General features: G+C 37.9%; 1 protein-coding gene across 4 annotated transcripts in view; it reads right to left on the bottom strand.

Moving 5' to 3' along the window:
• The window catches only part of ZNF143 (zinc finger protein 143), a 63,350-nt gene that overhangs the window by 20,287 nt on the left and 25,559 nt on the right, over nt 1-17,504 (bottom strand). For all 4 annotated transcript variants that reach the window (XM_020874453.2, XM_020874454.2, XM_020874456.2 and 1 more), the window contains exons 8-11: nt 9,186-9,305; nt 7,903-7,978; nt 7,083-7,208; nt 5,489-5,668 (exon numbers count right to left, since the gene is read on the bottom strand). In XM_020874453.2, coding sequence (XP_020730112.2) covers nt 5,489-5,668; nt 7,083-7,208; nt 7,903-7,978; nt 9,186-9,305 — 502 coding nt within the window. The remainder of the gene's footprint in view (nt 1-5,488; nt 5,669-7,082; nt 7,209-7,902; nt 7,979-9,185; nt 9,306-17,504) is intronic.

Genomic DNA, 17,504 nt, shown 5'->3' with positions numbered 1-17,504 from the left:
TATTATTATTATTATTCACTAAAAACAATTAAATGCAAAGCAAATCTTTTCTCATGAAACAGTTTGAGAATAATATAGGCAGTGTACATATTTTTAGAACTTTTCATTATAGAAAATTTCAAACATACACATAAGTATAGAGAAACAGTGCAATAAACCAATCATCTAGCTTCAACTATCAATTCATGGCCAATACAGTTTCAGTTATTCACCGCATGTTTGCCCCCTCTGAAACAACTCCATGTACATTCCATCTCATCCATAAGTTATTTCTGACTGTATAAAAGATGGGTGCTTTTTACAAATAACAAAATTACCAATAATTATTTAATATCACAATATCTAGACACTGTTTGTATGTCGTTGGGGGGGTGCCACAGGGAATCTAACACTGCAGGGGGGTGGGGGTGGGGGGAAGCAAACTGGAACAAATTAACCTAATTGTAATTTAAATGAACACTTTTAACCACTTAAAAGAGGTATGGGGGCCAGGGTGAGGGAAAAGAAGCTAAAGTAACTTATATACACAGTATCTAATAGTCTATCTTGGACTACCCTGGAATAGGGAAAACTACAAACAAATATTTAACTCTTCTTGGTAGGCTTGTTTGTTGTAGTACTATGGGCAAACCAGGCTTCCTTGGTGCCTCAGACAATAAAGAATCTGCCTGCAATGTGGGAGACCAGGGTTTGATCCCTGGGTTGGGAAGATCTTCTGGATAAAGGGATGGCTACTCACTCCAGTATTCTTGTCTAGAAAATTCCATGGACAGAGGAGCCTGGCAAGCTACAGTCCATGGGGTCCCAAAGAGATCCCACTGAGCAACTAACATTTTGAGAGGCAAAACAACTTGGAAACTATTTTAGACACAATAAAAGACTGAATAATGAATAAATGTATAAATGCTGTTGGAAGGGAGAGCTCTGACTATGGAAGAAGGAAAATGCAAATATGGAATGTGAGAAGAAAAGAGAGAGCTCTCTGGGATGAACTGGAATTGGAGGTACTGGTGTGAACTCAGTCTCTAAAATGTGCTTATGTGTGTAAACATATGCATAGCCTACTCTGTTCTCATTTTACACCTTCCGAGGGTAACTCCATCTTTTTCACGGTTCTAAACATGGTAAAACCACCCTCAAATAGTGGTTCTAAACACAGTAAAACCACCCACAAACAGTAAAATCACTAAGGTAATCTGTAATATACATCTTAGACATTAAGTACTTGAGATTGCATCTTGCCCTCTGCCCAACCCACATTCTCAAAATAGGGCAAAATGAAGTTTTTATCTTGGGAAATGGTTGTGGAGGAGACATGATGAGGGCAAGACAAGGCAGGAAAATGTCAGGCAATTCCAACTCAGAGAACCAGCCCTATTCATATTCAGGCTTGAGCAGTAACTGCCACTATGTGGCACCAAACCACAGTCAAGATATAAATAAATTGGGGGGGGGGGGGGCAGGGGTGGCATTATTTTTTTGGTTTTGTCTTAAAACAATAGTTTTTACAATTGAGGTATAACTGACTTACAATATTATATTAGTTTCAAGTGTACAACACAGTGACTCAATAATATTATTACAAAATCATCACCATGATAAGTCTGTCAACATACCAAGTTACTACGATATTATTGACTATATTCTCTATGCTGCACATTCTATAACTCATTTATAATTGGAAGTTTGTACCTCTTAATCTCCCTCACCTATTTTATTTATCCACCAATCCCCTGCCCTCTGACAACTACCAGTTTTGTTTCCTTTATCTATGAATCTGTCTTTATGTTTGTTTATTCACTTGGTTTGTTAAAGTTCCACATGTAAGTGAAATAATACAGTATTTGTCTTCCTCTGTCTGACATCTCACTTAGCATAACACCCTCTAGGTCCATCCATGTTGTCACAAATGGCAAGACTTCATTCTGTTTTATGGCTGATACTCTACTGTATGTATGTATGTAAATGTATCACACTTACCCATTCACTTATCAATGGACACTTAGGTTGCTTTCATATCCTGGATATTGCAAATAATGCTGTCATAAACACAGAGGTGTATGTATCTTTTAAAATTAGTGTCTTATTTTCTCCATTCAAATACCCAGAAGTGGAATTGCTGGATTGTATGGTAGTTCTGTTTCATTTTTGAGGAAACTCCAAACTGTTTTCTGTAGTGGCTGTGCCAATTTACATTCCTACCAACAGTGCAAGAGGATTCCCTTTTCTTCACAACCTTATCAACACCTGTTACTATCTTTTTGATAATAGCCATTCTGACAGGCTCGAGGTGGTATCTCATTGTGGTTTTGATTACCATTTCCTGGGTGACAGCGATGTTGAACATCTTTTCATGGAGACATAAATGGATCTGAGTTGCACTTTAGAGTTCCCTAATGGCTAGCTGCAGTCTCAACTGGGTCGGTAATCTGATCATCCTTCCAAAATGGACTGCATTTTACAAAGCTGAGTCTTATGCTCCACTTATACATAATGTGGGCTTTTATTGTATTATCTACTTGATAATCATCAGCCAATCTTTTCTTCCAACCCAGACCTACTTCCTGGGTCAGGACAACATTTACAACTACCTACTGGATATCCTCAAGGGGGTTTCCCTGATAGCTCAATAGATAAATAATCTGCCTGCAGTGCAGGAGACCCGGGTTTGATCCCTGGGTTTTAAAGATTCCCTGGAGAAGGAAATGGCAACCTACTCCAACATTCCTGCCTGGAAAATCCTATGGACAGAGGAGCCTTGCGGGCTACAGTCCATGGGGTGGCAAGAGTCAAAAACGACTTAGTAACTAAACCACCACTGGATATCCTTACTTGAGTGACTTTTAACCATGTATACATTTAAAAGACCTGGAGGATTTTTAATATATACTGATACCTTGGCCTCACCTCAGTAAAACTATGTCAGAATCTTTGCAGACAGGATCTGTGGAATCAGTCTATTTTAAAAAGGTGAATCTGATGTACAGCCACATTTGAAAGCACTGCTCTACCTGCATATTCCAAAGATCATAATGGCCAAACTTAATGTAGGCATCCCTCTTTGTGGTTGTTGTTTAGTTGCTATGTCGTGTCTGACTCTTTTGCAACCCCATGGACTGTAGCCTGCCGGGGTCCCCTATCCATGGGATTTCCCAGGCAAGAATATTAGAGTGGTTTGCCATGTCCTTCTCTAGGGGATCTTCCCAATCAGGGACTGAACCAGCATCTCCTGCATTGCAGGTGGATTCTTTCCCACTGAGCCACCTGGGAAGCAGGCATCCCTCTGACTGTAATCTAATTTGCCCATAAAACATGTTGAATGCCTAACTTTCAGATGAGTCTATATCCCATTACTTTAGATGGGAAAAATAGTTTTCCCAATTCATCTAAAAACCCCAACCATTTTCCCCAAATATTACAAAAAGGCTCTTAATCCACCAAGAATGTCTGCATAATATGAAGCACTTAAAACACCATTCATCTAATTATTAACACTCTGAACTCAGTAGCATGTATAAGTTTGTATGTAATACACAATAATGGCATAGTATCAAACAGGAATTTTGTTTTCTTTCTACACCACAAACATGTACTGTAAGTTTATTTATTTTTTTGTACTGCAAGTTTAAAATGAAATATCTTAAAAATATTTGGCCATGTGATACAAACAGCCAACTCATTGAAAAAGACTCTGATGCTGGGAAAGACTGAAGGGAAAAGGAGAAGGGGCGGCAGAGGATGAAATGGTTCAATAGCATCACTGACTCAATGGACATGAATTTGAGCAAACTCTGGGAGATAGTGAAGGTCAGGGGAGCCTGGAGTGCTGCAGACCAAGGAATTGCAAAGGGTCAGACACAACTTAGCAATTGAACAACAAATCTTAAAGACAGATAGAAAGGAATGCAGATTATATTAGCAAAAGACAATTTTTTTTCCTAATCTACAGCCTTCTTTTCCAGGCCTCTGAGGTTTTCACAGGATATTCTACTTTCTTAGGAAACACAAATAATGTAGGCAAGATGATGGCAATAATGTATAATAAAAAAAAGTAATGTATAATATACAATGTGAGTATAAGATATGACTGCATCAGAAACATGTCTGCAGTGTATTCTATGTTCTCTCATTTAGATTCATATGCAATTTAAAATCTTTTCCTTTTACAGAAAAATGCATGTATCAAGTGGATTCATTACAGTGGGGTTTCAATTTGAATCAAATTATGAGTAAAAATTTTACAAACCATAACAGCAAATATACAGATGGTGAGAGTTCAGGTGGTGAGGGAAACCCACACTATTATCTTCCCTTCCCAACCTGGTCTTCTTCACCTTAGCATTATCACTGAACCTATCATACAAGCTAGAATGACAAGTTCTTCTCATTCCTCATGACTAAGTTGGTCATCAGGTCCTTTGCTGATACCTCTTCAATGTCTTTCATTTTTGTCCTTCTCCATCTCACTCACTTCAAATATTCTAATGGAAAAAAAAAAACAACAAATATTCTAATGGCCCTTAATCAATCTCCTTGCTTATGGCCTCATCTCCCTTTAAGGTCTTTCTATAGCACTGACAGAGTAATTTTTTTCTAAAAAAGTAAATTTTCTTTATATCTTCCTTCGTCTCTATCCATAGCAGTATCCAAACTTATCAATGTTCCTTTCTCAAAGTAAAGGGATTGCTATAGATGCCTGAAAATATTTCCAGAGATATCCAGGGGTCTGCAGAATGTAGCCTGAGAAATACTACCTTACACAACTAACATTCCATTCTAAATGTCTTTTAATTTTGAATTATTACAAGTTTACTCTTAATATGAGTAATAAAAATAATGCATTAGAAATTTCTTATAAAACTAATGTATCCTCTCATACTCCTCTCCATTCCCATCAAAAATACAACCACCTTAAACTAATACAAAATACGTCAACTATAAAAAAATACAACCACAAAGCGGAGCATCAAATTACAAGCTTTCGTGCGGTAAATGGCACCATCATAAAAGTGAAAAAAAAAAAAAGAAAGAACAGGAGAAAATATCTATGAAAATTGGATTGTGGTGATGGTGGTACAACCTCGTGAATATACTAAAAAAACAATAAATCATATACTTTAATGGATGAACTGTACAGTGTATGAATTGTATCTCAATAAAGCTGGTAAAAAATATATACATAGATACTCTGCAACAATTACCTCTCCCTAAATCAACTGCCCTTGACAAAGTTTTGTCTATCTCTGCATTTCTGATGCCTAGCAGGGGAACACACAGCAGACATGCAATAACTATTGCATAAATGTAATTGCATAATTACATTACAATATTGCATAATGTACAAATGCTAAGGTGAAGTTTGTTCAAATTACATAATCCACTGCTGTGGCAGGAAGGAGGGAAGAGATTCCTGCAAATGGTTTATGGGAGAGGCAGGAGTTAAAACTGAGCCTTGAAAGATAGAAGACCAAGAACTAGAGACCGTTACCTGTGTGTATTCTCACGTGGTTTTTGTAATTGGTTGCACTGGCAAATGCCCTCCCACATCCCGGTTCTGTGCAGTAATAAGGTCTTTCTCCTGTATGTGTCCTAATATGCACTTTTCTGATATTTGATGTTGTAAAAGACCGACCACAGCCTTCAAAGTGACATTTAAAGGGCCTTTCTCCTGAAAACACAAAGGGAAATACATTAGATGGTGCAAAAATACAGATAATTAAAATGTCTTATCCTTCAATTCTGCTTAGGATCATTCATGCTCAGACTCTATAGCCTTTTTGTATTGAGCTTCCCTTTGTTTTTCTTGTTTTCTTTTTTTCTGCAAACAGCACTGTCTACTCCAAATGTAAATTTACATAGGAAAATCTGAATAGTATTCAAAACTCATCACTGATTACATGACTTTCCAAGACGAAGTCATCCAGAAAGGCATATACTAAAAAAGGAACTGAGATAAGCAACAAAGAACTATATATCACAAAGAAATACAAAAGAAAAACAGAGTCAAGCATAAGGATTAAGTTAGAATAGCCCTAGAATACCCTAAAAGCTTATCTCCTCCTTTATTTATTCTGTAACACTTAAAGAAAAAAATTTTTTGTCTTTTTAAAAAATCTGGTGCCTCATACATATATGCATTAAAAATACTCACTGAATATATTGTTATTCTCAGGAGCTTAGAAACACCTGCCTTTCATATAACAATAAGAGCATGAATTAAATTGAAGCAGGGACCTACAGCTTTTTCCTGAACACTGTAAAGCTGATTTGGAATCATATTTGAACTAAAAGTTAACCGCTGATGAGGAGAAGAACCTCCATGAAAATTTGCTAAACTATCTCAGAATACTTAGAAATATCTGGGGACAAAGTGATAAGATTATGTTTAAAACATCTGCAGTAAAATCTCAAACTAAATGACCTTATGCTATCGATATATTACTTAGTCAACAGCTTATAACAGCATCTCTTATCAACAGTTTCTGAAAGTCTTCCAACTCTGATCCAAAGCAAATGACTACCTTTACAACACCAATCCGCAAATAATCAAATACAAGGACAGGAGGGGAAGGAAGATGTGAACAAAGTACCCCTTAGGGAAAGGAGAGAAGGAATTCAAAGGGTAGGAAAGATGATCACAAGAAAGGAACAAGCCTTTCTTTCTGTGGGGCTGTAAGGACGTCAGACTTTTTTCTTTTTTTAGAAGCAGCTTAAAGCCATGCTAAACTGGGAAGAAATTGGGTGCCTTAGGTTCTGGTCTCAGTTGGGCGACTAAGTGGACGTACACTCCTAGATAATTAAGCCAGTTGCTCAGATAATTCCTAAAAACTGAGAGGGTTGGCAGTCTAGGGCCACTGCTAATGTTTTGGAACATGGAACCCACTGAGAATCTTAACAGTGTTACAGGCCCTCATCCTGGAAAAAACGGATGTGCACAAATGGCAAACTACATGGAGTTTCATGAGTTTAAGAGAAGCCCTTGATACTGACTCCCTGAAGCACTTCCGGAAACCACATCCCCAAGTCCCTCCCTGCAGATGAAAACTCCTGGCTTAGATAAGAGTATTTCTTCACACCAGTACCTGTATGAGTTCTGATATGTTTTTGTAGATCTCCTGAAGTTTTGAAAGATTTGGTACAATTATCTTCTGAACACCGATATGGCTTTTCTCCTGTATGAGTTCTGACATGACTTTTTAATCCGTAACCTTTAAGAAAAATTTCAAAGAAATTTAATTATACAAGACTCCTATAAGCATGCCTACTGAGATTAAGCTATAGTAAACACCAAGGATATAATAATAGGCAAACACAACAGAATAACTATTAAACAGGTAGTAGAGCATACCAGCTCAGGACTGTCCTGCTGAAAATTCAACAGTTTCATCTCTGACTAGAAGAAACTGTGTGTTTCTTTTTTTAAAGTGTCCCCATCTTATTACATGTGCATTACTCATACTCCAAAATCTTGAAGCAGAATGGAGGCATGGAGTGAAGAACAGGGTGGGAGTCAGGAGGCCTGGCACCAGTCCTGGCCCTGCTGCATGTGTCCCAGGGCAGGACCCATCCCACTGCTAAGCCCCAGATCTTCATGGTTCCCCCTAGAGTCTGTCCTAATGTTAAGCTCTGAGTCAGTGTTAATGCTCAGCTTTTGTGTTTCTTGCTAAAAGAAAGAAGTGTGTGGAGTGAAATACGAACACAGTAGGCAGAAACAGGTCTGAGAAGAAAAATGAGAACATGAAGAGAACAGACTAAATGGGACAAAAGGCAGAAAGGGAGAGACTGGAAAACTAGTCGCTGCATGCCCACTAATTCAGACCAAGGCAGGTGGTCAGTTCCTTCCTCTGACCTGTCTCTGCTTGACTCCCAAGTGGAACCAAGAAACAAAGCTCAAGGTTTTACCTGTTGCAAATGCTTTCCCACAGCCTGCATGCTCACACTGGTAAGGCCGGTCTCCTGTGTGTGACCGCTCATGGACCTGTCATTAAAACAAAAGCATGAGTGTTTTCCTTGAGGCACTCTGCAGGAAGATGGTCTCCACAAAGACTTCCTCCTCGCCCCCAACTGCTGAATTATTTTGTTCCTTGTATATTATTTTTGAAAGACAGAAGATAACTTTTCTCAAAAACTACTAATTCTCAATATAGACCAAATGCTGCATGTTAAGATGTACCCATTTTAAGTAAGGGATAGGAATACTGGAGGTGTGAGCTTTTCTAGAGTGCTCAAAGGTGTTTGTATGGACCATACACCTGCTGAGAGCTAGGAGTACAAGGAGACACTATACAACATAAGGTTAAGAGTGTGGAGGCTGCTGCTACAGGGCCTTGATCTGAAGCAAGGCTTCACCACTGGCTAGTGATGTGACTGTGGCATCTGCCTTCTCTCAGCCTCAAAGTTCTCTCTGTAAAATGGGGGCATAATAATACCTACCACAGAGGGCTGCTGTGACAAATGAATACTCATGATAATGCCCAATATTTACTGAATCTTTACCACGTGCCAGGCCATACTCTTCAGTACTTTACAGACACAGAATTAACTTACTTAATTCTCACAGCTACTCGTTGAGGGAGGTATATAATCTTTATGGTCCAATATTACAGATAAGGAAGATAAGGTACTAAGAGGTCAAGTAACATGTCAAGGTTACATACTGATAGCAGCAGAGATGGGCTCTGGGGCTGCTATTCCAAATATGCTAAATGCACACTTCCTAACACACTGTAAGTTATTCAATAAAAGTTAGCTATTATTTTTTATGAGTGATGGTATATTGTGTTTAGCTTCAATCAAAATACTTGGCCTATGTATTTGACAGGACAAATCAACACCAACTTTTGCTGGATTGCAGCAAATTACTGTTAACGGAGTGATTACATCCACATCTCCCATATAATTACATAAATTTCACATCTGAGAAAAATTTATTCAAATATGTAGAATACCTATCATGTACTATAACATATGCTGGACACTAGGGAGACAAAGATGAAGAAAGCATAGTCCTAGTCCTGAAAGAGTTTATTTCTAAAATCTGCATAGGTTTTTGTGTGTCTATGAGTGTGATCATTTGTATCTCAGGTGGGGGAGAACAATGGTGTTTGAATGTTACAAGTACATCAAGTTGGCGTTTAATGTCCTGGGTATGCTCATAACTAGACACAGCCTTCTTTCGTATATACCTTAAGATGGTGAGCTGTTGTATACAATTTTCCACATCCATCATAGCCACATCGAAAGGCCTTCTCTCCACTCTGTTGAGATTTAGCAGTTACTCTTGTTGCATGTCCTTGTAAGACAATCTAGGTGAAACAAAAAGTACAATTTAAAGTATTTACACAGAAATAAAGTAAATGAAGTTACAATTTTCAGAAAAAAAAAAAAAAAAGATAAAATGTGGGTTTCCAGACTCAGGTCACTATTTTCATCCTGAGCCAGTCGGGTTAATTCTGTTATGCGGCTGAAGTCAGCAGCTCTGGAAGAAGTCAACAGGAGATCCACAAGGGGGCATAATCAGCACCCAGAGATTGTAAACTGAAAACAAGCCGGGCAGCATACATTGATCCACTGTATGCAGCTGTTCCTTGACATACTCCGGTAAGTGTGTCTGTGTATTTTTTTAAATATTTAAAATTTTTGAAATTTTAAAAATATTATATTTGTTATATACATATACATATAATAATATTTTTGGAAATATAATGTGCCAGGTCACTTCAGTCATGTCCGACTCTGCAACCCCATGGACTGTAGCCCACCAGGCTCCTCTGTCTATGGGATTCCTGAGGCAAGAGTACTGGAATGGAGTGCCATTTCCTTCTCCATTAAAATACAGTATATATGTAAAATAATGCTTTTAAAAATATATATATATTGGTACATATGTTCTAAAAACAATGTAAAAGTTGTTTTCAATTTCAAAAGCAATGAAAAAGAAGGGGTTAGATCATCTGAGTCACCTGGGGAGACATCAGTATCCATATGATGCTAGTCTGTGGGGAAAAAAATGGCTCAGATGGTAAAGAATCTGCCTGCAATGCAGGAGAGACCCAGGTTCAATCTCTGGGTCGGGACGATCCCCTGGAGAAGAGAATGGCTACCCACTCCAGTATTCTTGCCTAGAGAATTCCATGGACAGAGGAGACTGGCAGGCTACACTCCATGGGGTTGTAAAGAGTTGGACACGACTAAGCGACTAACACTTTCACACTTTCAGTTTAGAAAATCACTTCTCTGGAACTGAACACCATAAGACTTTAAACAATTGCACTGATGTTAGAGGTTTTTTTGGAGAAGGAAATGGCAACCCACTCCAGTATTCTTGCCTGGGAAACCCCATGGACAGAGGAACCTAGTCAGCTACAGTCCATGGGGTTGTAAAGGTTAGACACAATTTAGCAACTAAATCGCCACAGAGGTTTTTTAAAGATGATGACCTATTTTAGAGATTAAGTTACCATGAAACTTCAAGAATGACTTTCTACTTTGTGGGCATGTGGTGATGGTGCTGCCACATCCTATCTGTGCAGATTGTCCTACTTGGCTCAAAAATAACTCTGCCAAAGCTGTTTTATACTGTAAAGATTTCAAAATAAAGGAGCAAAGATCATCATGACTTATGAGTTACAACAGATGCTAAAAGCTGAGAGAGAAATCTGAAAATAAAAGACATAACAAAGTGAAACAGATGACTCTACTGGCTTTTTTTCAAAGAGTTGTTAGAATCTCTTTTGTTTCTATTTAAAGAGAACTCTCGGTTCCAAAAGAGGTTCTGTCACACCCCATATCACTTGCACGTCAACATGGAGTTTTGGTAAATAAAAATTTCATAAGTATATTTTCAATTGCCTGGTGCTTTTTATTCCTATTCCTATTCTTTTTTTTTTTATATATATTTATAAACCCTGCGTCAAAGAAAATGAATATGCTTTATGGAATCTGATTCTGGTATCAGAACTGATAAAAATTAATTTTATTTATATTGCTAAATATTTAAGCTTCTGAACAATAAGTGTTCCCTCCATCTTCAGGTTTCACCTAGAAATTTTTAAAAATCTGCACAACACTATGATTTAATACATTTCATTTATTCATAGGATATATTTACAGTAAATAAAGTTTTCTAGGGTAGATAATTTAAAAATTTTATTTACCACACTGTAAGGGACAAAACAACTTTTAAAAATCATTTTGCTCTTTGGAAATGGTCAGGTCCTCATCATTCTAAGTGGGAACGGCAGGCCTTCATCACTCTGAGCAATGATCTACTACAGCAATACAGACTTAAATGGTGGTGGGTGGGAGGTGGGGGTGTGGAGGAGCTACAAGGGTTGGGGGGTGGGAGTGTGGAGGAGCTACAAGGGTTGGGAGGACAGAAGAGAGCCCCGCATTAGAAGATAACAGTATAGAAGATGTGGTTCAGTCTTTACAAAATGGACACGGATGGCTATACAGTCTGTCTTAGGTTTTTCCTTGTGACTGTTAAATCAATTAAAAAACAAGCAGTGGGAGAGGGAAGGAGAGGCTGAGATGTATGGAAAGAGTAACATGGAAACTTACATTACCATATGTAAAACAGATAGCCAACGGGAATTTGCTGTATGGCTCAGGAAACTCAAACAGGGGCTCTGTATCAACCTAGAGGGGTGGAATGGGGAAGGAGATGGGGGGAGGCTCCAAAGGGAGGGGACATATGTATACCTATGGCTGATTCATGTTGAGGTTTGACAGAAAACAACAAAATTCTGTAAAGCCATGATTCTTCAATAAATAAATAAATAAAAATCAGGGGGAAAAAAAAAGGAAAAACCAAGCAGTGGATCTCAGTGTCATTGCTGAATTACAAGCTAGTAATTATCTATGTTCATGTATTGTGGTATATTAATAAATGTTGCAGGCCACAATTTTCTAAATAAAGGTAGGCTTACGTTGTTAAAACATCTAGATAAAATATGGGCACACTTCCTAATGGGTGCAAGCTTGAAAGTATCTTTATCAAAAAAAAAAATGATGTAATTCCACATCTTCTCTGCCTAGGAAATGCCATTCTTCTAAATCTATGATGCCTGTTCTCATCATTACAAACAGAGCAGATTCTTCAATCCTCAGCATCTCTGTAATATTTAGCTTGTATCATGGACTTGGCACTTGATGCTACTGTCTTATTTTAAAGAATCTGTATTTCCTTTTCTTCCCTATTAGCCTAGCAGTTCCTCCATGTCAAAGTCTATATCATATATGCCGTCATACCTCACAGTGCTAGGTAAAGGGTTTATACCACTAACTATATGAGCATAATTCAAAGGAACTAAAAATCTTTTCAGTCAGTCAGTTCAGTCGCTCAGTCGTGTCCGACTCTTTGCGACCCCATGAATTGCAGCACGCCAGGCCTCCCTGTCCATCACCAAGCTCCTGGAGTTTACTCAAACTCACATCCATCGAGTTGGTGATGCCATCCAGCCATCTCATCCTCTGTCGTCCCCTTCTCCTCCTGTCCCCAATCCCTCCCAGCATCAGGGTCTTTTCCAATGAGGCAACTCTTCGCATGAGGTACCCAAAGTACTGGAGTTTCAGCTTCAGCATCAGTCCTTCCAATGAACACCCAGGACTGATCTCCTTTAGGATGGACTGGTTGGATCTCCTTGCAGTTCAAGGGTCTCTCAAGAGTCTTCTCCAACCCCACAGTTCAAAAGCATCAATTCTTTAGTGCTCAGCTTTCTTCACAATCCAACTCACATCCATACATGACCACTGGAAAAACCATAGCCTTGACTAGACGGACCTTGGTTGGCAAGGTAATGTCTCTGCTTTTTAATATGCTATCTAGGTTGGTCATAACTTTCCTTCCAAGGAGTAAGCATCTTTTAATTTCATGGCTGCAATCACTATCTGCAGTGATTTTGGAGCCCCCCCAAAAAAAGTCTGACACTGTTTCCAGAATCTTTTGCGGGGTGTCAAAAAAGTTCTAGAACTAAAACTGTGATGATCACTGCTCATCTCTGTGAACCTACTAAATCCACGGAGGTGCACACGTTAAACTGGTGAATTGTATAGTACGTGAAATATATAGTAAAATTAAAAGGAAATAAATGGTAACTGGAATAACAAAATTTCTTATTTGCAAAAACCAGAAGAGTCTCTATGAATTCCTTAAAAAGTAACTATTATTTTTTAAATTTCACTATTATTTTTTCTGATTATAATAGTAACACATATACATTGGGGGAATTTGGTTACTACAGCAAAGAGTAAAGAGAAAAAGTTCAAGTGAGCTGTAATTTCAGCATCCAAAAAATAACTGTAATATCTTGGTTTGTTTCTATTTAGCCTTTTTAAAATATATATATATGTTATATATATATTAGTGTATAAGTTTTATTTTAGCAGAACTGGAATTAAGCTTTATACAAATTCTAAAGGCAGAAATTAATTGAACATGGGACTCCAAATCATCAGAGAAGAGTTCTTCTTGCTGCTTCTTCCTCTTCCTTTCTAAAAGCAGCAAGGAAGTTTATCATCTCCCAGGTCTGAAAGATCAAGCCCAACAGCCCACATCTTCAGAACCAGGTGGTGGCAGCACTTTATACTGGAAAGGCCCACACCTGAATCTTTTCTGTTATTCCCTCCTAGGCCAAGCTTTAACTCTGGCATGAAACAGATTATCAGAGGTTTGGCATTTAATTTAAGTAAGCCAAAACAATGAAGTTAAGACTGAATTTAAAACCTGTTAGGAGGATTCAAAATTTATCCCAAAAATGTACTTGTTTCTGCTCCTATCCTAACGTCCACACTGTATGCTTCAAGAGCTCAGGGGTGGTGACATAAGGGGCAGAGGCTCCAGTTTTGGAAGAACTACTGAGGACTTCAAGTCTCTGTCAGTAGGGCAGAAGTGAGGCTGGTAACAGAATTCTTTATTTCTAAACCAACTGAAGTCACTAGCATTGACATATTATGAGAATTATTAGTAAATGCTATTTGCAACAGAGCTATTTCCACTAGTAGCTCTAATTATTCAAAAGAGACCTGGCATAAAGGCATTCTTGCAAAATACAGTAGGATGAGTACCCATAGCAACACCAACTAGCAAAAGGAACCTCTTAAAAGAACACCACTGAAACAGCAATGCAATAAAACATACAATGGGCTTCCTAGGTGGCTCAGTGGTTAAGAATCTGCCTGCCATGCAGGACACTTGGGTTCGAACCCGGGGTCAGGAAGATCTCCTGGAGAATGGCAGCCCACTCCAGTATTTTTGCCTGGAGAATTCCATAGACAGAGAAGACTGGCCTGCTACAGTCCACAGGGTTGCAAAGAGTTAGATATGACTCGGAGACTAAACAACAACATCTGGAAAAATCTCCAAATAGCCAAGGGACACACAGTCAAAAACCTTTTTTTATCTCCATGTATAGAATGTTTGAATGAAATGGGAAGCCTCTCCTTTTTTACTGGAAATGTTTCCTTATAAAACCCTTTATCTCTCAATCCCAACCAACATTTATGTTTTCAGTTCTCAAACTGTTTTATTCTTCTTGGAACTTGCTTTGTCTACCACTCTCTTCTTATCCTATTTCCATACTAACTTCCCTTTCCACCCACCTCTGACTCCACCATGGCAGAAGTTCTGAAATAATAAATGTTTGACAAATGACTGGTTAAGTACCTACTTCAACAATGATAAATGATATGGCCCCTGCCTTGGTAGGGCTCTCTTTCTAGCTAGCTAAACTGTCCTATAAATGAAGGACAATAATAGAATATAATAATTGCTATCATGGCAGTCCACGCAAAGTTCTACAGGGACAAAATTCAAAAGCTGGGAGAACTGTGGGTTAGGGCAAGCTGTCTACAGAAAAAATCTGGAGGTTGAAAAAGAGGGGTGGGCAGAGCAGTCCAGGTAGTAGGAATAGTATCACCAAAAGTACGAAAGTATGTCTGGAAGAAATGGAAACTTAATATAAGAACATCATATTATTTTATCTATATAATAGAATTAATACCATAAAAAAAAAAGGGAAGTTTAGGCCCACATTTGGGAAGAGTTTTAGGTGTCATTCTGAAGTGCGAACCTAGATAATGAAAGTAAAAGAAACTAAAAAATTTAAAGCAAGGGATTGACCAAGATCAGCTCTGTGTTTCAAAAAAGAAAACTGGTAATGGTGCAGAACACAGTGAAAGACAAAAGAGGCAAGGAGACTAAAACAAGTTTGTATAATCATAACTATGGAAATCAAAACCAGTCCAGGACAACTGACTAATGGAACAAAATACAATACATGATTATGTGCATATTTTAAGGACAAAAATGGACAGAATTCAAAATTCAAAAGCTAAATTAATAAACTAAACTTATAACAGGTATTTAAGTGGTCCTTGTAAAAAGAAAAACCACCTGATGTGTTATCACAAGGGAAATGTCTCAAGGGCCATTTAGAAGCTATTATCAGTGAATACTAATTAGCTTCTAAAACCATTTACAGAAAATGACTTCATTACTATTTTATGCTTAATGTATGTTCTGAGAATTAAGAGATAACCTTAGCTCTGCCATAAATTCATTATGTGACCTTATGCAAGTTATGTAGGGCCTATTTGCCTATCCGTACCAAGAACATTTTATGGCTGATTCATGTCGATGTATGGCAGAAACCAATTTAACACTGTAAATCATCCTCCAATTAAAAATAAATAAGTTTTTAAAAGGAACATATTATGTGAAATCACTGGTATTTTTCCTTTCTTAAACTTTTTTTTAAGGAGTCAAACTCCTTCGTCAGATGAAATCTCATCCAGCATTTATTTACATAGTGTAAATCAGATGAAGGCATTCTGGGCTGCTGCCGGCAGAGTTTATGTAGTTGTAGAGTGATAGACATAGGACAGAGGATAACTGGTACCTTTTGCTGCCTGGTTCAGTAAAATTCAATTTACAATAATGGCCTAAGGCAGACGGCAAAAACAATTTTTATTTTATGCTCTATATAAACTTGTATATTAGGATGTAAATATATTCCTTGGGAGAACAAAATGAAAGCAACCAGAATTATTTTTAAAAGTATGTTCTCTTTCAAGAAAGGAATACTAGAAGTATGAGGGAACAGAGGGACCTTTAGGGAACCATGGGACGTGTCAGCATTGCCAGGAAGATTTTAAAAAACAAAAAAAATCTTCACTGGTTTTATACAATGAAAACTACGAGGTAGCGGTCCTTCAGTTTTTAAAAAAATTATTGAAGGAAAGTTGGTTTACAATGCTGCGTTAATTTCCACTGTACAGCAAAAGTGATTCAGTTATACATATTGGATTGGCCAAAAAGTTTGTTCAGTTTTTTCCATACATTGTAACTAAAAACCTGAATGAACTTTCTGGCCAACCCTATATCTATAGATATATTCTTTTCCTTTATGATTTATCACAGGATAATGAACACAGTTCCCCATGCTAAAGCAGGACTTTGTTGTTTATTCAGGTCCTTCACTTTTTATTTTTATGTCTCTTCACTTTTTGGATTTCTAAATATAAACATGAAACCATGATTACTTGAAAAAAAAAAGTATACAATAGCTATCTGTAGAGTAAGATAATGCTCTTCATTTGGGTTTAAAAAAAAAAAACCACTAAAAATAATACATATTTTTTTAAATCCTGGGTTCCATCCCAGACCTACCAATAAAATCTCTGGAAGTGGTCTTGGGTTATTTTGCAAAAGTCCCACAGCTCAAACTCATGCTGGCCTTTGATTAATAACCAGTGATCTAATACATTCCTTTAGGAACGAAAAAAAGAGCCTAAGAAAAGCAAGATTCACTTGCTCAAGATCACATAGCTAGATAAAAGTACTGAACATACTTTTTTTTTTTTTTGGCTGGCCTGAACAGCGTATGGGATCTTAGTTTCCCAACCAGGAATCACTTCTGTGCCCTTGCCCTGAAAGTGCAGAGTCTTAACCACTGGACCACTAGGGAAGTCCCCAGAAAATATATATGAAATGTGATCCACATTCAAACTGCCTATACTAAGTGGATTTTGTGGTAATTATCCAACCCATGTACTGGGAGAATCTGCCAACCTAGCCACAGACCTTGATAATCAGGGAAGATGGCATACCTAAGATTGACCAATGAGGTATACCTTATACGGCCTGGCTTAAAAGGTCAAACTGAGTCCACAGATTCTCCAGGGAAATCTTGACGTGCTTGTGGGTGGTAAACCTGAGAAAGCATGGCTGTGATGAAACCAAATGCACACTCAATGAAAATGAAGAAGCCTGTCTGCAGAGAAAAGAAGGGAGCAGAGATGCCACGGAAGAGGGCAGAAGGAAAGAAAAAGGAGTGATATCAGCCTCCAGTCCTGATTCCTTTACCATTCTGGTTCCTGCGAAGTACAGCTGTTTCAGCAGTTCCGATTCTTAATTTCTTATAAGATATGTTCTTCTTACAACCTATCTCTTTTTATCTTGAGCTAGATTGATGGGCTTTCTGTGTTATCTAGCTATTAGAGCT

The sequence above is a fragment of the Odocoileus virginianus genome, chromosome 10 (assembly GCF_023699985.2).
Source record: "Odocoileus virginianus isolate 20LAN1187 ecotype Illinois chromosome 10, Ovbor_1.2, whole genome shotgun sequence".
Lineage (NCBI taxonomy): Eukaryota > Metazoa > Chordata > Mammalia > Artiodactyla > Cervidae > Odocoileus > Odocoileus virginianus.
This window is presented reverse-complemented; position numbering and strand designations above follow the sequence as displayed.